The sequence below is a fragment of the Leptodactylus fuscus genome, chromosome 3 (genome assembly GCF_031893055.1).
Source record: "Leptodactylus fuscus isolate aLepFus1 chromosome 3, aLepFus1.hap2, whole genome shotgun sequence".
Classification (NCBI taxonomy): domain Eukaryota; kingdom Metazoa; phylum Chordata; class Amphibia; order Anura; family Leptodactylidae; genus Leptodactylus; species Leptodactylus fuscus.
The window spans coordinates 28,880,570-28,905,525 of record NC_134267.1 but is presented as its reverse complement, the minus strand read 5'-3'; the positions used below and the strand labels follow the sequence as shown (position 1 = coordinate 28,905,525).

Genomic DNA, 24,956 nt, shown 5'->3' with positions numbered 1-24,956 from the left:
CTCTCCAGGTATCTCATGCACTCCCTCTCCTTTAATAGCTGGCATTCAGAGAATGAAACCCCATCCTGCCCTGAAACTTCTTGCAGCTGAGGATTTGTTACAATTCCTTCCAGTGCAGGCAATATTCACAAGCGCATTAACAGCACCAGTGTCAGGCAGGTCCTAAAATAATAATGCAGCAGCAGAACCCAAACCTGCAGGGTCCTGTGGTCTATTTTATGAGGGTTGTTGTAGGGCTGGCCCCCCAGAATCTCCCTGTATTAATAGTTTGTCACAATGTATCGCTTCAAGTAAAATGTATCAGTCTGGATTCCAGACTGTGAAGCTCACAGAGGATTGTCTAGGCTGACACATTGTAACGAACACTTCTACTCTCTTGTCTATAACATCTCTGCTCCTGTCAGTGACAGGCATAAGTCCACAACCCCCTCCCTTCCTACTTAGGGGACCCTGCACCCCATTGTTTTCTTAGTGTCTGCTGTAATGACATCCTTCTATGTTTTGAATGACCAATAAAGGGGTAAATATCGGACTGCGCTGACGCTCCTGGTAAGATCCTTTTTAAAAAGGCGACTTCCATATATTCACAGACTCTCCGGCTGACCCTGAACAATGACATTGCCTTTATTCTAATTGGCATCAGCAGTTTATGCCCGACACAGAAGGATTTAATGGAGCTGTAACTTCTAGTTGTGTCTAGACGCAGCGCGGCCAAAGGAATATAAAATATGAATCAGTCATTATATGTATGGATTTATTCATTGGGCAGTGTGCACACAGCGCAGCTAATAGCTCCCAGATGTACAGGCAGTGACAGTCTACAGGTCACCCAGGGGGTCTGCGCTGGGAGTACCGGGACGAGACACCAGGGATACCCTGTACATTAGGGGCTGCTGAAGTAGCAATTCTTGAAAGGGGTTGTCCAGGGAGGTCCCTTCAGGAGTCACTAGTATGAGATCCGGAGTCCCTGGGTCCCCCCACAATGATAAAGAGTCTGGCTGAGCATGCCCACTGACACTATATAGTCTATGGAGCTGAGGGACATGGCTGATAACAGATATTAATAGATTGTATTCCCCTGTCCTACAGTCGGCCTCTCCTCTCCTGACATGGGTGATAACATGATATTAATAGATTGTATTCCCCTGTCCTACAGTCGGCCTCTCCTGACATGGCTGATATCAGATAGTAATAGATTGTATTCTCCTGTCCTACAGTCGGCCTCTCCTCTCCTGACATGGCTGATAACAGATAGTAATAGATTGTATTCCCCTGTCCTACAGTCGGCCTCTCCTCTCCTGACATGGGTGATAACATGATATTAATAGATTGTATTCCCCTGTCCTACAGTCGGCCTCTCCTGACATGGCTGATATCAGATAGTAATAGATTGTATTCTCCTGTCCTACAGTCGGCCTCTCCTCTCCTGACATGGCTGATAACAGATAGTAATAGATTGTATTCACCTGTCCTACAATCGGCCTCTCCTCTCCTGACATGGCTGATAACAGATAGTAATAGATTGTATTCCCCTGTCCTACAGTCGGCCTCTCCCCTCCTGACATGGCTGATAACAGATAGTAATAGATTGTATTCCCCTGTCCTACAGTCGGCCTCTCCCCTCCTGACATAGCTGATAACAGATAGTAATAGATTGTAGTCACCTGTCCTACAGTCGGCCTCTCCCCTCCTGACATAGCTGATAACAGATAGTAATAGATTGTATTCACCTGTCCTACAGTCGGCCTCTCCCCTCCTGACATGGCTGATAACAGATAGTAATAGATTGTAGTCACCTGTCCTACAGTCGGCCTCTCCCCTCCTGACATCGCTGATAACAGATAGTAATACATTGTATTCCCCTGTCCTACAGTCGGCCTCTCCTCTCCTGACATGGCTGATAACAGATAGTAATAGATTGTATTCACCTGTCCTACAGTCGGCCTCTCCTGACATGGCTGATATCAGATAGTAATAGATTGTATTCTCCTGTCCTACAGTCTGCCTCTCCTCTCCTGACATGGCTGATATCAGATAGTAATAGATTGTATTCTCCTGTCCTACAGTCGGCCTCTCCTCTCCTGACATGGCTGATAACAGATAGTAATAGATTGTACTCACCTGTCCTACAGTCGGCCTCTCCTCCCTTTAATGCACGAATACTGAGGTGTCTACCAAGCAGCAGGCATGACTAAGGGGGTTGGTTATTTTCACTTCTCTTCCCTCGTCGTCTAGGTTCTAGAGGAGCCAAGCGTCTCAAGAAGGTTCCCTGCCATAGCAATATAACTATTGAGGCTCCTCTGGGGCCCGTGTCCGACCTCAACAGCTATGCAGGGATTTTACCCTAGACTGCAGCACAGTAATGCTGCAGTCCATGACACCAGAAATCACATTGCACATCATAGGTGTAAGCCTCTTGTAAGTAAATAAAAGATATGAGACATCCCCACTCTATAAACTGCACCCACTACCAGATATGAGATAATCAGATTTACTACATAGTCAGAAAAAAACTTGAAACACTCACACTGACAGTTTTCTTTCTTGCCACAAGGGTCACAGTCACCAGTAGGGCACCACAGGGGTCAGTATTGGAGAGTTCTCCAGTGGGGTACCACAGGGGTCAGTATTGGAGAGTTCACCAGTGGGGTACCACAGGGGACAGTATTGGAGAGTTCACCACTGGGGTACCACAGGGGACAGTATTGGAGATTTCACCAATGGGGTACCACAGGGGTCAGTATTGGAAGGGTCATAATCATCAGTGGAGTACTACAGGAGTCAGAATTGGAAAGGTCACCAATGAAGTACCACAAGGGCCAGTATTGGGAGGGTGGGGTCACCAGTGGGGTGCCACAGGGGCCATTATTAGAAGGATCACAGTCAAAAATTAGGTAATATGATATTACAGAGGAGGAGGAAAATATTAATGAAGTTTAATAAAGAAAACATTTGTAAACTTACGTATTTTGGTCAAAGAAATAAAATGTCTGATAATCTCCTTCATAGCAAATCAGTGGGTAAGACTCAGGCGTGTCCCCCAGGGCACCAGACGTGACAGATACTAAAGCTATAATGTAGCAGGTAGTCAGGCTACAGGGACATCTATACACTGGACTTTTTTAAATTTTATTTTCACAAAAACAAAATTATTATTAAAATTAAAAAAAACATCCATAAGCATTATTTTTACATTTTGGGGCAATATCTCCCATCCCTACTGGCAGTATAGAGGATATACCTCAGATATACCTGTACCCCTCACCAGGGGCACACTGTGCAGACCCCACCACCACCACAAATACTAATATTACAATATTTCAGCCTTAGATGTTCAGTCATATTCTGCAGAACATCAGGAAAACCCTCCAGATATCTGGAGCTCATTATAGAGTAATATAATAAATCTGCCAGGTCAATGGAGGGAGAAAGAACCGACATGAAGGTCTCAGTCACCGTCCGCAGTCCCTGCACCCCACACTATTACACCCCACAACATGAAGCCACTTACCACCAGCTCAGAGAACCTGGCATTCAGCTCTTCTGGAGATGGTATCGGCCCTGAGAACTCCAGAAACTGGAGCGGATTATTGTCCTTGAGGTTAATTTCTGGGTGTTCGCTGCTCCCAAAGCAGCACAGGAAACCCAAGGCATGACGACTCCTCTTGCGGAGAGCCATGGCCATCGTGTACAGTGCTATCTGCTGATCATGATCTACGGGAAGAAAGACAGGGACAGACATTAGAACAATCAGTGACCCCCAAACCTATACATCCACCCCTGCCGTATGAGCCTGATCAGTGTGCGGTATTGCATCGTGGCAGATGTAGTGCACTTTACAGTAGACATTTCCCACAATACAATGCAAAAGATGGCAGCTTTAAAGTCTCCAAGCATGATCTGGCAAAACTTTAAACGCAGCTCTGGAAACAACTGGAGAATAAGACACAATGTCATTGCGATTCACACAACAGATGATGTAACAGTGCAAATATATACCATAAATAAAGCCGTCAAATATTATGTACCAAATATCAACCCAACATGGAGAGCAGTAGAGTACGCAGGACATATAGAGATCAGATATCTATATACATTAGTTATATTATTATACTGAAGGTTATCAGATCAAAGACAAGGCTGCAGCCCCTTCCCAACCTGACAGACAGAGGGCAGTGCAGAGTCACCGTCATCTAATCCCATTATCAGAAAGCAAACACTTCTAATAATTCATACACCATGTGCAGAAGAGAAGAAAGAATCATCAGGACCCGACACCGCAAGGAAATGTAAGATAATGCATGGAAGGAAAAAGATGAACAGAACCATAAAAAACAAGAAAATTATCCAAAAATAAAGATAACAATGAAAATACTGAGAAAAGGATAAAACTCACTGAGAAAAGGATCATGGATGTCTCTAGCCTAAAGTGACGTTACCAAAGCAAAAAAACAAGTCAGTTTGTCATCTGCACTCAACATGACTTCTATATACCCGAAATGATCATCTGAGCCGCAAATGTGGACAAATACAGGAAATACTTAATAATTTGTGGACCTCATCTAAGGCCCAGACACACGGAAGCAGACATGGTAGATAAAATTATGGTTGTGTGCATGGGACCTAAAGGGTTAAACATTCTGTGTAAAATGGCAACATTGTAACTGCATTATAAACAAAGTAACAGAAACACTGGCGCAGTGCCCAGAGCCAACCATAGATGCAATTCAGTGTCACTGCAAGAGACCATCCAGCTGTTGTCACTGACTAAACCTAAATATCAAATACTGCTCCTATGTACAAGAATATAACTACTATAATACTACCTCCTATGTACAAGAATATAACTACTATAATACTGCTCCTATGTACAAGAATATAACTACTATAATACTACTCCTATGTACAAGAATATAACTACTATAATACTGCTCCTATGTACAAGAATATAACTACTATACTACTGCTCCTATGTACAAGAATATAACTACTATAATACTACTCCTATGTACAAGAATATAACTACTATAATACTACCTCCTATGTACAAGAATATAACTACTATAATACTGCTCCTATGTACAAGAATATAACTACTATAATACTGCTCCTATGTACAAGAATATAACTACTATAATACTACTCCTATGTACAAGAATATAACTACTATAATACTACTCCTATGTACAAGAATATAACTACTGTAATACTACTCCTATGTACAAGAATATAACTACTATAATACTACTCCTATGTACAAGAATATAACTACTATAATACTACTCCTATGTACAAGAAAATAGCTAATATAATACTGTCCCTATGTATAATATCACCAGTATAATACCATTATATACCCTCAGTGATTATCCTGCGGTCTCGGTATAGGTAGGTGTGTGGTGTATTGTTGTGTTCGGTGTCTCTTTGCTGTCTCGCTCTACACTCGGTGATGTCTCGGAATATTCTCTGACAGTTTGGTTGATTTCTTCTGACTCGGTGACTACATAGAATCGTCTTCTCTCCATCTCGTCGCCCCCTCCCCCGCCCCCGGTTCCTTGGCGCACAGATCAGTATTTATATGAGGAGATTCTCTGCGTTTCTAGTATATATTTTGTGTATTATTTTTCAGGCTGGTATGTCAGTGTTATGTTGGAGAATAAGTACTGTACCGTTATCCATCACTCAGCTTTTTTCTGCCCCTGAATAAATCTGCTTCTTCACATTAATTCCTCCACTTTCTCTAACTCCTCAGCCTGTGTCAGTCTTCACTATAAATGTTGCATTTTATTCTTGAATTAGTTTACGATGAGGTACAAAGAAGTCGGCACTGATACAGTGTAACAAGCTCTCAGCTGTGAATAGTCCGGACCGAGGGTTACAGTGATGGCCCCTTGATATCAGCCTAGACTTTTGTCTACAAGCAGATACATTCGGAGACAGAGGTCAGTCTTGTCTGTGCTGGGATGATGTCAGTGACATTTCCTCGGCCGCCGCACTCACAGCCTCCAGATTTGTGACATTTACTCCATCTCTAAAAAGGGCTGCTTAGCATAATGAACACAAGGCATTACTAATCACCCACAGAGCGGACGGATCTCAGACATCAATAAGCAATGACCCATCAAACTGATGCAAGGACCAATGTAATCTGCAACAATCATAACAGATCAGAATGATCGGAGGGATCCAGACATCTGTAAGCGATGACCCATCAAACTAATACAATGACCAATGTAATCAACAACAATCATAACAGATCCAACTGATCGGAGGGATCCAGACATCAGTAAGCGATGACCAATCAGTGGAGACATAAACAGATATAATGACGAAAAGAGATGTAAGGTAGTGTGAGGGCTCTGAGGTAAACAGTTACAAGTTGGATGCAGCTTTAGGTGTGGCTGGAGTAGTAACTAATAAGTGTGCAGACTTGATGATGTCACCAGGACCTGATGATGTCACTTCACACCTGACAAGCTGCGGCTTCACTGTCAGAGATTACATACCTGACCATATACTCTAGAATTACATGACCTCACCACAGGCTCTGATGACATCACGCGGCCTGGTCAGTAATCAATGTGAGAGGACAATTACCCCAGGGGCAATAATGTACAGAGCCCTGCACCACTCTATACTACCCCCCAGTGGAAGGGCATAACACAGATTTACCTGCCACTGGCTATGGGGTCACTTACAGGGTAGTTGGGTATGCTAGGCACAATACAGAACCTGGTGCAATAATCTGTGAGGCCTATATGGTAGCACAATATGCAGGCACTGTACACGGTGGAAAATTGTCTATAGTGGTAATAGCTTAGCAGTACACAGCATCCCATCTCTGTAACTAGATGGTCACTGTATGGCGGCGCTTGTATTTATGCACTCTGAGGACTATTATGTGGAGGTATACTATATGGGACAAATCGGTATTATCTGGACACTGCGACAAGGGTACTGTATGTTATCTGGCATTGTAGGATGTATTACGGTATATTACCTCTATATGATGGTATGGTGTCAGCGCTGTTATGTAGGATGTATTATATTACCTCTATATGATGGTTTGGTGTGAGCGCTGTTATGTAGGATGTATTATATTACTGCTATATAATGATATAGTGTGACGCTATTATGTAGGATGTATTATATTACCTCTATATGATGGTTTGGTGTGAGCGCTGTTATGTAGGACTTATTATATTCCCTCTATATGATGGTATGGTGTCAGCGCTGTTATGTAGGATGTATTATATTACTGCTATATAATGATATAGTGTGACGCTATTATGTAGGATGTATTATATTACCTCTATATGATGGTTTGGTGTGAGCGCTGTTATGTAGGACTTATTATATTCCCTCTATATGATGGTATGGTGTCAGCGCTGTTATGTAGGATGTATTATATTACTGCTATATAATGATATAGTGTGACGCTATTATGTAGGATGTATTATATTACCGCTATATGATGGTTTGGTGTGAGCACTGTTATGTAGGATGTATTATATTACCGTTATATGATGGTTTGGTGTGAGCGCTGTTATGTAGGATGTATTATATTACCGCTATATGATGGTTTGGTATGAGCGCTATTATGTAGGATGTATTATATTACCGCCATATGATGGTTTGGTGTGAGTGCTGTTATGTAGGATGTATTATATTACTGCTATATAATTGTTTGGTGTGAGCACTATTATGTAGGATGTATTATATTACCGCTATATGATGGTTTGGTGTGAGCGCTGTTATGTAGGATGTATTATATTACCGCTGTATAATGGTATGGTGTGAGTGCTGTTATGTAAGATGTATTATTTTACCGCTATATGATGGTGTGGTGTGAGCGCTGTTATGTAGGATGTATTATATTACCACCATATGATGGTATGGTGTGAGCGCTATTATGTAGGATGTATTATATTACCGCTATATGATGGTATGGTTTGAGCGCTGTTATGTAGGATGTATTATATATTATATTACCACTATATGATGGTATGGTTTGAGCGCTGTTATGTAGGATGTATTATATATTATATCACCGCTATATGATGGTGTGGTGTGAGCGCTGTTATGTAGGATGTATTATATATTATATTACCGCTATAATGGCTATAAGGAGCTGCTGCTCCCGCCCACCTATTTCTCATGTACATTCCCTAATATCCACTAGTGAGCAGCAGAATTAATATATCGGTGCCCCCTACTGGGAGGACTTTCAAAATAGTATTTGGGATGGAAACATCTGATTTTTAATGATTGTGATTTGCAGTTGTGTTCAGTATGCGACAGTCCACAATGTGACAACTAGTGACCATTTAAAGGGCTTGTCCAGAATTAGAACAAAAGTTATCATCTAAACTGCAATATGTCAGGTGTAAAATAACAAACTGTATCACACATGACAGGATTAGATACACAGCTCAGCAGACATCAGAGGATTAGATACACAGCTCAGCAGACATCAGAGGATTAGTTCCACAGCTCAGCAGACATCAGAGGATTAGCTCCACAGCTCAGCAGACATCAGAGGATTAGATACACAGCTCAGCAGACATCAGAGGATTAGATACACAACTCAGCAGACATCAGAGGATTAGATAGACAGCTCAGCAGACAGTATCACACATGAGAGGATTAGATAGACAGCTCAGCAGACAGTATCACACATGAGAGGATTAGATACACAGCTCAGCAGACATCAGAGGATTAGATACACAGCTCAGCAGACAGTATCACACATGAGAGGATTAGATACACAGCTCAGAAGACAGTATCACACATGACAGGATTAGATACACAATTCAAGTCGTCTCCTGGACATTCCCTGGGGGGCGCTCTCAGACATCAACCGGTTTTTGGTGACCCTTGGCATCAGGGGTGACCACCATGTCTGCTGAACACTTGCACCACCTGCTCTGGCCATGGATCCCAGAGGCCCTTCTGCCATGTGTACACCATACAGGCAGTGTAGGCCCCGTGGTCTGTGGGGCCCCTCCTGGTATGCAATACGCTGCAGGACAGGCCTCGGTCTGCGCTTTACATGATCTATAGGACAGGGGGGCAACTCAAATATAAAGAGACACACAGCTGCACGTTACCTGCCCCCACACCTTCTAGTGTTCCCTGTTATCATCCATGTCATGCTGGAGACAAGATGGAGGGTTGGACATTGACATGATTGTTTCATTTTACGCGGTGCTGGATCGGTTGCTCGGGGCAACTTCTCCATTTTTAACTTGCCCTGTCTGACACATGTTCTGGGGGCGGCTGCACGCTTCACAGGCAGGACACAAGAGTCGTAGTCAGCCGCCTGCCACCTCCGCATACGCCTGTTACGCCACCGTGTGCTTTGCAGTCAACCTTGATGTTTGCATCTTAAGACTTGCAGCAAGTGGCTGAGACGTCCGCCCCGGCATCAGGAGCCCAAATATTTGGACAGAGGGAAACCATTTATCACTGTGGGCCCAGAAGGGGAGGGCTCGGGGTCAGCGGGGGCAGCGCAGCATCCGCAAAGTTACTCATGGAGAAGACACTGCACGCTACACTGGCTGCAAATGGCGCAAGGAGAGCCATGATTTACTGCCCTGTACACACTGCACCTGCAGGCAGAGGAAACTGGAGCGGCCACACTGCACCCCACACTACACCCCGCACTGCACCCCATACTACACCCCACCCTGCACCCAACACCCTGCACTGCACCCCACACTTTACCCCGCACTGCAACCCGCATCCCTCAATGCACCCCACACTGCACTCCACACAGCACTTGCAGAGAAAACTGGAGCGGCCGCTCTGCACTCCACACCCTGCACTGCACCCCGCACTGCCAGTCACTGGCCCAGCGGCATCTATAGGTTCTATTATGTCCTTAGATCTGGCATTCAATAATCCAGAAAATGTGATAATCCAGCACTGCAGTATACTGAGCCGCTAGGCTGCGATCACATGGTGCGCTATACTGCGCCAGTAGACTGTGGTCGTATGGTGCACTATACTACACTACTAGGCTGTGGTCACATGGTGCGCTATACTACACTACTTGGCTGTGTAAAAAATATGCAAATCTATTTTCCAGGATGTGATTAGGAGAACAGTGCACTCTGTACACCACCCTATACAGGGCAGCATCCTTAACATCATGAATGACTCAGTTATAAAGTCTTTTTAATAATAATGTGGATTTAATTGCCAAATCAGTATTTCTGTCCCAAAAGGAACAGATTCCCAGCTATGGACAGCGCTGTTTCGGCCTATTGGGCCATCCTCAGCATAGCGTAGGGATACTGATTTGGCAGAGTGAGAAACTATAGACCAGGGTCAGGGGACAATCGTACACATCAGGGAGAGTGTTTGCCTACATAGGCAGTACGGAGACTTACAAGTCATTCCTGTTCCGCTAGGGATTCTGGGTAAAAAATATCCAAATCTATTCTACAGGATGTAATTAGGAGAACAGTGCACTCTGTATGCCGCCCTCTAGAGGGCAGCATCCTTAACATCATGCATGCCCCTGACCCTGGTCTATAGTCTCTCACTCCAAATCTGCCAAATCAGTATCCCTACGCTATGCTGAGGATGGCCCAATAGGCCGAAACAGCGCTGTCCATAGTTGGGAATCTGTTCCTTTTGGAATAGAAATACTGATTTGGCAATTAAATCCACATCATGATTAAAAAGACTTTATAACTGAGTCGTTCATGATGTTAAGGATGCTGCCCTCTATAGGGCAGTGTACAGAGTGCACTCTGTTCTCCTAATTCCATCCTGGAGAATAGATTTGCATATTTTTTACCCAGAATCCCTAGCGGAGCAGGAATGACTTGTAAGTCTCCGTACTGCCTATGTAGGCAAACACTCTCCCTAATGTGGACGATTGTTACTTGGCTGTGGTCACATGGTGCGCTATACTTACAGCTGTATTGAAGTTTTTGAGCTATTTTTGATTCAGATACTGCAGGTGTGAACATCGCCTTACAGCAGCAGATCTGGCGTTGGGTTTTCCTGCAGGATATTTGATATTCTGCCCCCGGTCTGTAGATCTCTTGCTCTGCGTCCACCTCTCATATCTGCTGTATATAGATCTATATATAGAGCCTCGTCCGTCAGCAGTTGTTACCGCGGCCGCCGTCTTGGGTATTTTTATACCAATTAATCCCTATTTATTTTCGTGGTCTTCCCTCCACAATTTAACCCTTGAGAGCACAAATTCCTAGAAATGAACAGTAGTGGACGTTGATATATTACAGAGCACCGAACATCTGACCACCAGGACCCCCCCACCCATAACTGTACCAGAAATGGCACTGCACAAAATGGGTGTGTCCTGTATGAATGGGTGGGATTTAACAGGTCCTTGAATTTGAGATTGTTATGTCCATACCCTCACCCTGGGGGGACATTATAGAGCTTTACCTCCAGGGTATACTGACCTGAGACCATTCAAATCCCAGGGACTACTGCAAAAGGAGCGTCCTGGGGGCGGGGCTTACATTTTTCTGTACTTAAACGTTCTGGTTGGTAATAAAGACAACTGAGCCGAAGCACATTAGTCAGCACCCAGCTTTCCCAAAAACAGATAGAACTGCGGGATGAATAAAACTCAAGGACATCATTATCCTGTACCCCGAGTGTCAGCCTGTAATCATCCTTTACACTAATCATGCACTTCCTCTACATTACCAGGATGCATCCCCTGCACTAGTCATACACTTCCTCTACAATACTGTTACGTTTTGCTTGCACTATTCATACACTTCCTTTATATATTACACTTCCCTTGCACTAGTCATACACTTCCCCTACATTACTAGGATTCATCCCTTGCACTACTCATGCACTTCCTCTACATTACTATTATTCTTCCCTTGCACTATTCATACACTTCCTTTATATTACTAGGATGCATCCCTAGCACTAGTCATACACTTCTTTTATATTACTAGGATGCATCCCTAGCACTAGTCATACACTACTTTTATATTACCAGCATGCATCCCCTGCACTATTCATACACTTCATTTATATTACTATAATGCATCTTCTGCACTAGTCATACACTTCATTTATATTACTATAATGCATCTCCTGCACTAGTCATACACTTCTTTTATATTACTATTACACTTCCCTTGCACTAGTCATACACTTCCCCTCCATTACTAGGATGTGTCCCCTGCACTAGTCATACACTTCTCTTATATTACTAGGATGCATCCCTTGCACTAGTCATGCACTTCCTTTATATTACTATTACACTTCCCTTGCACTAGTCATGCACTTCCTCTACATTACTAGGATGCATCCCTTGCACTAGTCATACACTTCCTCTACATTACCAGGATACATCCCCTGCACTAGTCATACACTTCCCCTACATTACCAGGATACATCCCCTGCACTAGTCATGCACTTCCCCTACATTACTATTACTCTTCCCTTGCACTAGTCATACACTTCTTTTATATTACTAGGATACATCCCCTGCACTAGTCATACACTACTTTTATATTACTAGGATGCATCCCCTGCACTAGTCATACACTTCTTTTATATTACTAGGATGCATCCCCTGCACTAGTCATACACTTCCTCGACATTACCAGGATTCAGCTCTTGCACTAGTCATACACTTCCTCCATGTTACTTACACACTTCTCCTACACTAGTGATATGCAGTTCTTACCTCTGTGTCAACATCTGCAGCAGATACTGCAGTGGATTCAGGGCCTTAGCTCCAGCCCGGCCGCCTACAGATGGGATGAGTGCAGGATATTCCTGAAATCCATGAGAATGCTGAATGGAATCTGAGCGTGATGTGGGAAATCCTGCAGACGAGGACGCCCAGATGCAGGTTCTGTGTTCGGCCAGAGCTCCGGTCCCCGGAGAAGTGGGAGACTTTATTATTGGCAACCATTCCCCATTGAAGAACGCAAATGATTTCCTGACTGGAGATTCTGAAACATGTGAGAGGTTTGCGTACGGCAGAAGATCTCCACAGAAACTTGGCGAGCACGCCGGGGCCGATCCGTGCCAGCTCTCCAGAAAAAAAGCCTCTTCATTATGAAAGACAGGCTGCGCAACTCTAGCCGCTTATGTCAACAATGGCCCCGGCCGCTCGCTGGAAAAAGAAGGCTGGCACTCATCAAAGAGGCTGCTCATCATAGGAAAGGGATACTTAAAGGTGCAGGGAGCGGGGTCTGCCAGGGCAGAGCTCCAGGGGCAGCTACAATATGGCTGGCATCTCAGGAGGCAGCTGTGACAGCTGCAGCAATGGCCAACTATCAGATATGGAACCGTGTAGCACACTATGTATCTCAGCATGTAATAACGTATCTCAGCATGTAATAATATATCATGCTATGTATCACAATATGTATTGCACGGCTCATTACCAGGCAGATGTCTGATTACTGTGCTGAGACTATAACGAGCCGCGCACCTGTGTGTACATCACATGACCATAGATTGTACATCACATGACCGTAGAACGTACAACATGTGATCATAGACCGTCCATTACGTGACCATAGATTGTACATCACATGACCGTACATCATGGGATCATATATCGTCCATCACGTGACCATAGACCGTACATCATGTGATCATAGACCATCCATCACGTGATAATAAATCATATAGCACGTGACCGTAGACCGTACATCATGTGATCATAGATTTTATATCACGTGACCGGAGACCGTACATCATGTGATCATAGACCATCCATCACGTGATCATAGATCATACATCACGTGACCATAGACCGTCCATCACGTGATCATAAATTGTACATCACGTGACCATGGACTAATTTTTATCCATTGGCAATAAACAAATACAACAAGCGGAGATCTAGAAACTGCGGGGAATTGATACAGAAAGTAGATTGGAGAATTCTACAACTTCTCATCATACAGACAATTAAGTTTTTCTGCTAAATCTGGACAATCCCTTTAATCTTAATTCACCCCTGAGTAAAATCACCGCCCTACCCCCCATCCAGAATAAATCCTTCACCCCAACTGTCCACAGCACATCAGTCAGATCTGTCACAATGTATCACATCAGCAGATGCCACAGGATACGGAAAATGCAAATCACTGCACAGTACAACATCCTCAGGACAGAGACATGCACACTCAGCAACACCAACATCACAACCGACACAATACTATACAGATGTAGCAGGGCTGGATAATAGAGGAACCTGCAGTCCTATGTAACACCACAGGTAACACAGTGATAACTCTCTGAGTACAGGTAATGTAGTAGATGTCACCGGCAGTCCTATGTAACACCACAGATAACACAGTGATAACTCTCTGAGTACAGGTAATGTAGTAGATGTCACCGGCAGTCCTATGTAACACCACAGGTAACACAGTGATAACTCTCTGAGTACAGGTAATGTAGTAGATGTCACCGGCAGTCCTATGTAACACCACAGATAACACAGTGATAACTCTCTGAGTACAGGTAATGTAGTAGATGTCACCGGCAGTCCTATGTAACACCACAGATAACACAGTGATAACTCTCTGAGTACAGGTAATGTAGTAGATGTCACCGGCAGTCCTATGTAACAGTACAGATAACACAGTGATAACTCTCTGAGTACAGGTAATGTAGTAGATGTCACCGGCAGTCCTATGTAACAGTACAGATAACACAGTGATAACTCTCTGAGTACAGGTAATGTAGTAGATGTCACCTGCAGTCCTATGTAACACCACAGATAACACAGTGATAACTCTCTGAGTACAGATAATGTAGTAGATGTCACCTGCAGTCCTATGTAACACCACAGATAACACAGTGATAACTCTCTGAGTACAGGTAATGTAGTAGATATCACCGGCAGTCCTGTGTAACACCACAGATAACACAGTGATACCTCTCTGAGTACAGGTAATGTAGTAGATGTCACCGGCAGTCCTATGTAACACCACAGATAACACAGTGATAACTCTCTGAGTACAGGTAATGTAGTAGATGTCACCTGCAGTCCTATGTAACACCACAGATAACACAGTGATAACTCTCTGAGTACAGGTAATGTAGTAGATGTCACTGGCAGTCCTATGTAACACCACAGATAACACAGTGATAACTCTCTGAGTACAGGTAATGTAGTAGATGTCACCGGCAGTCCTATGTAACACCACAGATAACACAGTGATACCTCTCTGAGTACAGGTAATGTAGTAGATGTCACCTGCAGTCCTATGTAACACCACAGATAACACAGTGATAACTCTCTGAGTACAGGTAATGTAGTAGATGTCACCTGCAGTCCTATGTAACACCACAGGTAACACAGTGATAACTCTCTGAGTACAGGTAATGTAGTAGATGTCACCGGCAGTCCTATGTAACACCACAGATAACACAGTGATAACTCTCTGAGTACAGGTAATGTAGTAGATGTCACCGGCAGTCCTATGTAACACCACAGATAACACAGTGATAACTCTCTGAGTACAGGTAATGTAGTAGATGTCACCGGCAGTCCTATGTAACAGTACAGATAACACAGTGATAACTCTCTGAGTACAGGTAATGTAGTAGATGTCACCGGCAGTCCTATGTAACACCACAGATAACACAGTGATAACTCTCTGAGTACAGGTAATGTAGTAGATGTCACCTGCAGTCCTATGTAACACCACAGATAACACAGTGATAACTCTCTGAGTACAGATAATGTAGTAGATGTCACCTGCAGTCCTATGTAACACCACAGATAACACAGTGATAACTCTCTGAGTACAGGTAATGTAGTAGATGTCACCGGCAGTCCTATGTAACACCACAGATAACACAGTGATAACTCTCTGAGTACAGGTAATGTAGTAGATGTCACCGGCAGTCCTATGTAACACCACAGATAACACAGTGATACCTCTCTGAGTACAGGTAATGTAGTAGATGTCACCGGCAGTCCTATGTAACACCACAGATAACACAGTGATAACTCTCTGAGTACAGATAATGTAGTAGATGTCACCTGCAGTCCTATGTAACACCACAGATAACACAGTGATACCTCTCTGAGTACAGGTAATGTAGTAGATGTCACCGGCAGTCCTATGTAACACCACAGATAACACAGTGATAACTCTCTGAGTACAGGTAATGTAGTAGATGTCACTGGCAGTCCTATGTAACACCACAGATAACACAGTGATAACTCTTTGAGTACAGGTAATGTAGTAGATGTCACCGGCAGTCCTATGTAACACCACAGATAACACAGTGATACCTCTCTGAGTACAGGTAATGTAGTAGATGTCACCTGCAGTCCTATGTAACACCACAGATAACACAGTGATAACTCTCTGAGTACAGGTAATGTAGTAGATGTCACCTGCAGTCCTATGTAACACCACAGGTAACACAGTGATAACTCTCTGAGTACAGGTAATGTAGTAGATGTCACCGGCAGTCCTATGTAACAGTACAGATAACACAGTGATAACTCTCTGAGTACAGGTAATGTAGTAGATGTCACCGGCAGTCCTATGTAACACCACAGATAACACAGTGATAACTCTCTGAGTACAGGTAATGTAGTAGATGTCACCTGCAGTCCTATGTAACACCACAGATAACACAGTGATAACTCTCTGAGTACAGGTAATGTAGTAGATGTCACCGGCAGTCCTATGTAACACCACAGATAACACAGTGATAACTCTCTGAGTACAGATAATGTAGTAGATGTCACCTGCAGTCCTATGTAACACCACAGATAACACAGTGATAACTCTCTGAGTACAGGTAATGTAGTAGATGTCACCGGCAGTCCTATGTAACACCACAGATAACACAGTGATACCTCTCTGAGTACAGGTAATGTAGTAGATGTCACCTGCAGTCCTATGTAACACCACAGATAACACAGTGATAACTCTCTGAGTACAGGTAATGTAGTAGATGTCACCGGCAGTCCTATGTAACACCACAGATAACACAGTGATACCTCTCTGAGTACAGGTAATGTAGTAGATGTCACCTGCAGTCCTATGTAACACCACAGATAACACACAGTGATAACTCTCTGAGTACAGGTAATGTAGTAGATGTCACCGGCAGTCCTATGTAACACCACAGATAACACAGTGATACCTCTCTGAGTACAGGTAATGTAGTAGATGTCACCGGCAGTCCTATGTAACACCACAGATAACACAGTGATAACTCTCTGAGTACAGGTAATGTAGTAGATGTCACTGGCAGTCCTATGTAACACCACAGATAACACAGTGATAACTCTTTGAGTACAGGTAATGTAGTAGATGTCACCGGCAGTCCTATGTAACACCACAGATAACACAGTGATACCTCTCTGAGTACAGGTAATGTAGTAGATGTCACCTGCAGTCCTATGTAACACCACAGATAACACAGTGATAACTCTCTGAGTACAGGTAATGTAGTAGATGTCACCTGCAGTCCTATGTAACACCACAGGTAACACAGTGATAACTCTCTGAGTACAGGTAATGTAGTAGATGTCACCGGCAGTCCTATGTAACAGTACAGATAACACAGTGATAACTCTCTGAGTACAGGTAATGTAGTAGATGTCACCGGCAGTCCTATGTAACACCACAGATAACACAGTGATAACTCTCTGAGTACAGGTAATGTAGTAGATGTCACCTGCAGTCCTATGTAACACCACAGATAACACAGTGATAACTCTCTGAGTACAGGTAATGTAGTAGATGTCACCGGCAGTCCTATGTAACACCACAGATAACACAGTGATAACTCTCTGAGTACAGATAATGTAGTAGATGTCACCTGCAGTCCTATGTAACACCACAGATAACACAGTGATAACTCTCTGAGTACAGGTAATGTAGTAGATGTCACCGGCAGTCCTATGTAACACCACAGATAACACAGTGATACCTCTCTGAGTACAGGTAATGTAGTAGATGTCACCGGCAGTCCTATGTAACACCACAGATAACACAGTGATACCTCTCTGAGTACAGGTAATGTAGTAGATGTCACCTGCAGTCCTATGTAACACCACAGATAACACAGTGATAACTCTCTGAGTACAGGTAATGTAGTAGATGTCACCGGCAGTCCTATGTAACACCACAGATAACACAGTGATACCTCTCTGAGTACAGGTAATGTAGTAGATGTCACCGGCAGTCCTATGTAACACCACAGATAACACAGTGATAACTCTCTGAGTACAGATAATGTAGTAGATGTCACCTGCAGTCCTATGTAACACCACAGATAACACAGTGATCACTATGGAGAGATTATTCTATAGTTATTGGATATTACAGATAGACTCAGACATGCCATTACCTTGCACCGCTTGTCCCGCTGGCCCCAGTACACCCCAATCTCGGGCCCCCAGCTCTGGATGTTACCCCCATGTCTTTCACTGCTCTTCTCCCCCCATCGGTGTCCTGCAGAGTGTGAGAGCGGAGTCAGAGCTGGGGACATTACATCCCCCTCCCCTGTTCACATAGCCCCAGCATACTGAGCATTCCTCAGGCCACAGACCCTGCGCCCTCCGCACTGGATATAGATCGGGGCTCCTCATTATCCGCACATTCCGGCTCATTGTATCCCCGGACAGGCCGGCTACTATTATTACACCACGGCACATGTGTGCGCTCTCAGCCCTGTCCCTGCCGCACAAATCACACAAACAAGGTCACCAACAAGTCTATTATTAGTCCCATCTGTCTCTAGGAAAGCTGGGTGACAAATCGTCTGAGACTAGTGGGCAAGGTGATGGAGACGGCATCGTCAGGACAATCGGATCCGGTGTGATGTCATCGCGCTCGAACCACAGTTTTTTCGCTACTACCAACCCTGCAAAAAAGACGCCCTAAACACCCCGTACATAGAAGTATAAAATGTAAATAAAACCAGATAAATTTGATATCCCCAGAATCGTACCGAAACTTAAAATTCAGGTGACCTATAGAATACTGAGGACATATAGAATACGGGGGAGGGGGGGGGGGGGACACACACACACACACATAGTATACAGGCTTCCAATACATTGTACCGGTTGGGGGAGCCCCTGTCATGGTGGTCTGGGGCCCTGGCATCTCCAGCTGGCCGCAGGCCCCATACCCCTTTGGGCCCCCTCGCAGGTGGTGCCTGATCATTACGCCCCAGGTCAGCACTGATGACAAATCATTAGCCAGCAGAATGGCGAGTGCAGCTCTGGAGGTAACAGGAGCATACGATGTGATATATGGAGGTGAATGTGCCGCATCAGCTGCTGGATTTGCACTGTAATAAAATTTAATGGGAGACGCTTGACACCATAGGGGAAAGATCAAGTGTCCATATGTCCAGCCTACACCTATATGTATCACCACGTCCAGTGCAGGAGGGGCCCCAATCTCTGCTGTCAGCTCAGGGCCAGGGCTACAATGCTGGGAATGTCGGCCATGTTAGATATTCCCATGGGCAGGAAGACCAGGCGGTAAGATTTCCCTGGCGATGGTCGCCCCAGTAACAGGAAGTGACTGTTTATCATTTCTGCTTGATACATTGTTGTCAGAATGTTACCGCGACTTCCAGGGGTGGATTGTATAGACTGGATGTGCGAGGGCCACTGGGGTACAACTAGAGGGGCACAGGCATGTGAGGGCCACAGGGGGTACAGCTAGAGGGGCACAGGCATGTGAGGGCCACAGGGGTACAGCTAGAGGGGCACGGGCATGTGAGGGCCACAGGGGGTACAGCTAGAGGGGCACGGGCATGTGAGGGCCACTGGGGTACAACTAGAGGGGCACAGGCATGTGAGGGCCACAGGGGGTACAGCTAGAGGGGCACAGGCATGTGAGGGCCACAGGGGGTACAGCTAGAGGGGCACAGGCATGTGAGGGCCACAGGGGGTACAGCTAGAGGGGCACGGGCATGTGAGGGCCACAGGGGGTACAGCTAGAGGGGCACGGGCATGTGAGGGCCACAGGGGGTACAGCTAGAGGGGCACGGGCATGTGAGGGCCACAGGGGGTACAGCTAGAGGGGCACGGGCATGTGAGGGCCACAGGGGGTACAGCTAGAGGGGCACGGGCATGTGAGGGCCACTGGGGTACAGCTAGAGGGGCAGGGGCATGTGAGGGCCACAGGGGGTACAGCTAGAGGGGCACGGGCATGTGAGGGCCACAGGGGTACAGCTAGAGGGGCACGGGCATGTGAGGGCCACTGGGGTACAGCTAGAGGGGCACGGGCATGTGAGGGCCACAGGGGGTACAGCTAGAGGGCTAGAGCCAGTGTACACCCACAGGACAGGTGACTACAATCTATTACTATCTGATATCAGACATGTCAGGAGAGGAGAGGCCGACTGTAGGACAGGTGACTACAATCTATTACTATCTGTTATCAGCCATGTCAGGATGTTAAGATGCCCAAATGCAGTGTCGGTCATGGATGACATATAAATTACAGGAATCAACACTGAGACATTTCTCTGCTGCTGTTTGTTGGGGTCAGTCCTCACTATAATTCTATTCATGAAACCATTGCATTTCTGGATGTTCTCTGGCAATGAAGGGGTGAAAGTTTGGATATAGATGTAACTGTGCTGCCTTACAAGGAAGCAAACAGCATTAAGTTGCATTTGTCAAATTCCAGCTTGTAAGTCAGTGTAGTGAGAGCAGTTTCCATGATGTAAGGAGCCGCAGCCTGCACTACAAGGACACTGGCTGCCATCTGGATGAGATTGTGTCTCTGGAATGGAGCAGGCTCCCAGGACCCCAGGTCAATAGCACTATGGGGAAAAGGCCGCTATGGACCCTGTACTACCAGGCAATAGATTCTGTGTACTCAGCATGGAATATTACAGGATTGTGAGCACTGACCCGGGAAATCACAGCTGATAGATGGAAGGAAAATGGCTGAAAGACTGAAAGAACTCTACTAATATATACAGTAGCAAGAATATTCTAGAAGTGTCCGAATAATCCAACACATAAAACCAGAGGACGGGAAAATACTAGAAACATTTTAGACTAAGACCCTAAAGAATCAGACGGAAGGACTAATAAAAGTGTAGAATCAAAATATTAATCCTCATAAAACTAGAGGCAGCCCAGACACAGAAACTACAACTTATAGAGTGACTACTATAATACCGCCTCATATTGTACAAGAATATAACTACTATAATACTGCTCCTATATACAAAAATATAACTACTATAATACTACTCCTATGTACAAGAATATAACTACTATAATACTGCTCCTATGTACAAGAATATAAATACTATAATACTGCTCCTATGTACAAGAATATAACTACTATAATACTGCTCCTATGTACAAGAATATAAATACTATAATACTGCTCCTATGTACATGAATATAACTACTATAATACTGCTCCTATGTACAAGAATATAAATACTATAATACTACTCCTATGTACAAGAAAATAACAACTATAATACCGCCTCTAATTGTACAAGAATATAACTACTATAATACCGCCTCTAATTGTACAAGAATATAACTACTATAACACCGCCTCTTATTGTACAAGAATATAACTACTATAATACTACTCCTATGTACATGAATATAACTACTATAATACTGCTCCTATGTACAAGAATATATCTACTATAATACTGCTCCTATGTACAAGAATATAACTACTATAATACTGCTCCTATGTACAAGAATATAACTACTATAATACCGCCTCTAATTGTACAAGAATATAACTACTATAATACTACTCCTATGTACAAGAATATAACTACTATAATACTGCCTCCTATGTACAAGAATATAAATACTATAATACTACTCCTATGTACAAGAAAATAACAACTATAATACCGCCTCTAATTGTACAAGAATATAACTACTATAACACCGCCTCTTATTGTACAAGAATATAACTACTATAATACTACTCCTATGTACAAGAATATAACTACTATAATACTGCCTCCTATGTACAAGAATATAACTACTATAATACTACTCCTATATACAAGACTATAACTACTATAATACTACCTCCTATGTACAAGAATATACAGTAACTACTATAATACTGCTGATATGTACAAGAATATAACTACTATAATACTACTCCTATGTACAAGAATATAACTACTATAATACTGCTCCTATGTACAAGAATATAACTACTATAATACTGCTCCTATGTACAAGAATATAACTACTATAATACTGCTCCTATGTACAGGAATATAACTACTATAATACTGCTCCTATGTACTAGAATATAACTACTATAATACTACCTCCTATGTACAAGAATATAACTACTATAATACTGCTCCTATGTACAAGAATATAACTACTATAATACTGCTCCTATGTACAAGAATATAACTACTATAATACTACTCCTATGTACAAGAATATAACTACTATAATACTGTCCACCTGGTGCTTTTATATCCCCTTCTCTCCTCTCTGTGGGTGGGATCAGCGGCATGATCAATTTTGAGTAATTTTTTGTATGCACATGTGAAGGATTCTCTCCTTTCTATGAGTTGTATTTCCTCGCACTGGGGTATTACGGTTGGTGCACGGTATGTCGCTTTTATTACTTTATATTGATTACTATCCAGGGTTGTGTTTTCTGGCACAGTCGTGTCTTTTGGGTTGTTGTTTGGGGTTGCTCTTGCTCTTTATACTCTTATACTTCGCTGTAGTTTTCGGGGCCGCCTCCCCAGACTCAGTAGAGCTGTTCTCATGGGTGGCTGGGGTAATTGGTGGGAGTCAGCACTTTATGTCACATGATCCGTCCTCAGCAGACCCTGCGGCCCACAATAAGAAAACATCCCGTGCTATTTTTAGTCCTGGTCTGTGGCTGATGGACCCTGAGACTGGAGCAGCGGGAACATGAGGCAGCAGATATAGATCTATACCCGTTATACGCCGCTCCTGCAGTGTATATGTGTGTCCTGATGGCCCATTATTTGCCTTTAACCCCATATATATGTGCAGCTATATAGCCCCAGTCAGGTAACCTCCAGGTATTATATTTGCCAGTCAGGTGACCTCCAGGTATTATATCCGTCAGTCAGGTGACCTGCAGGTATTATATCTGTCAGTCAGGTGACCTCCAGGTATTATATCTGTCAGTCAGGTGACCTCCAGGTATTATATCCGTCAGTCAGGTGACCTCCAGGTATTATATTCTTCAGTCAGGTGATCTCCAGGTATTATATCCACCAGTCAGGTGACCTCCAGGTATTATATCTGTCAGTCAGGTGACCTCCAGGTATTATATTCTTCAGTCAGGTGATCTCCAGGTATTATATCTGTCAGTCAGGTGACCTCCAGGTATTATATCTGTCAGTCAGGTGACCTCCAGGTATTATATCTGCCAGTCAGGTGACCTCCAGGTATTGTATCCGTCAGTCAGGTGACCTCCAGGTATTATATCCGCCAGTCAGGTGACCTCCAGGTATTATATCTGTCAGTCAGGTGACCTCCAGGTATTATATCCACCAGTCAGGTGACCTTTCCGCTACTGTATATCCTGCACTCACTGACTTGAGCACTATATATATCATATGGTATATATCACTGTAGTCATATCCTGCTTCTCACTGGCTTTGGACATGTGAATATCTTCTCCTCTATCATCCTCCTCCTCCTCGTGTCATGTGATCTGTTCTGCCATGTGTGGCACAGACATTCAGGGTCACTGCCAGTTTTACAGCTTTCAAGGTCGACCCCAATAAATGCCAATGGGATCTGCTGAGCCTGTGTCATGGCTGGAAGCTCAGGTGTAATAACTGTATGATGGAGGGGGGGGAGAGGTTATGTATTATACTGGGGTCCAGGGAGGGGGTCACTAAGGGTCTAATACACTGGACAAGATACAATAATAATGGAATAATAATATACAATATGATAATATGCTGACTAATCTATATAATAAACAAAATATGATAATATGTAACATATACAACAAGGCAAGATACAACATATGATATTATGTAACAATATACACTACAGGATATGACAGTATATACAACATGTGATAATATGTAACATTATACAGTAGAGGACATGACATAACACAAAGTTGTAGACCAGCATCCTATATAGTCATATACACCTATACACCACATCACTGGAGGGGCCCTGTAAGGTTCAGCATTGGGGCCCTTCATTCCAAAGTTGCTGTCTGCTCAGGAGTCAAGCTGTGCCTATAAGAATGGAGCTGTGGCCTACGGGCTCCAGTGTCACCCACTATCCAACCACCTCCCCCCCTCACAGCACGGTGCCCCCCACCCCATGTCCTCATTACATCTGTCATTAGTGATCAGGATCAGCTCGGGGCCACAGAATTCATCCATGCAGAGTTGTGAAGCCCACAAGCTACCAATGTACAGGCCTCAGCCTGGGTGGCCATGACACCTCCGTATAAAAGTGATTAGGATAGTAGAACTGTGGGTAGTGATGGAACACTGGAACGGAGACAGTCAGTAAGCAGCAGAATTACAGCCCTTAACTAAGGGGACCCCTAAATCACCCCCGAGCATTGCGCCTCCTCTGCCTCTACACCCCTGAGCACTGCGCCTCCTCTGCCTCTACACCCCCATGCACTGCGCCTCCCCTGCCTCTACACCCCCATGCACTGCGCCTCCCCTGCCCCTACACCCCTGAGCACTGCGCCTCCCCTGCCCCTACACCCCTGAGCACTGCGCCTCCCTTGCCCCTACACCCCCGAGCACTGCGCCTCCTCTGCCTCTACACCCCCATGCACTGCGCCTCCCCTGCCTCTACACCCCCGAGCACTGCGCCTCCCCTGCCTCTACACCCCCGAGCACTGCGCCTCCCATGCCCCTACACCCCCATGCACTGCGCCTCCCCTGCCCCTACACCCCCATGCACTGCGCCTCCCCTGCCTCTACACCCCCGAGCACTGCGC

General features: G+C 44.3%; 1 protein-coding gene across 10 annotated transcripts in view; it reads right to left on the bottom strand.

Annotated features, from left to right (window-relative positions):
- The window catches only part of DAAM2 (dishevelled associated activator of morphogenesis 2), a 134,869-nt gene that overhangs the window by 106,348 nt on the left and 3,565 nt on the right, over positions 1–24,956 (bottom strand). For 8 of the 10 annotated variants that reach the window (XR_012715298.1, XR_012715299.1, XR_012715301.1 and 5 more), the window contains exon 2: positions 3,512–3,714. Coding sequence is in view for 6 of the 10 variants with exons in the window: in XM_075267330.1 (XP_075123431.1) it covers positions 3,512–3,685 (174 nt within the window). In the remaining 4 variants the exon portion in view is untranslated. Of the gene's footprint in view, positions 1–3,511; positions 3,715–12,697; positions 13,027–18,357; positions 18,378–24,956 lie in introns of those variants that run through there. The other 2 variants (XM_075267334.1, XM_075267333.1) reach the window with 2 other exon arrangements.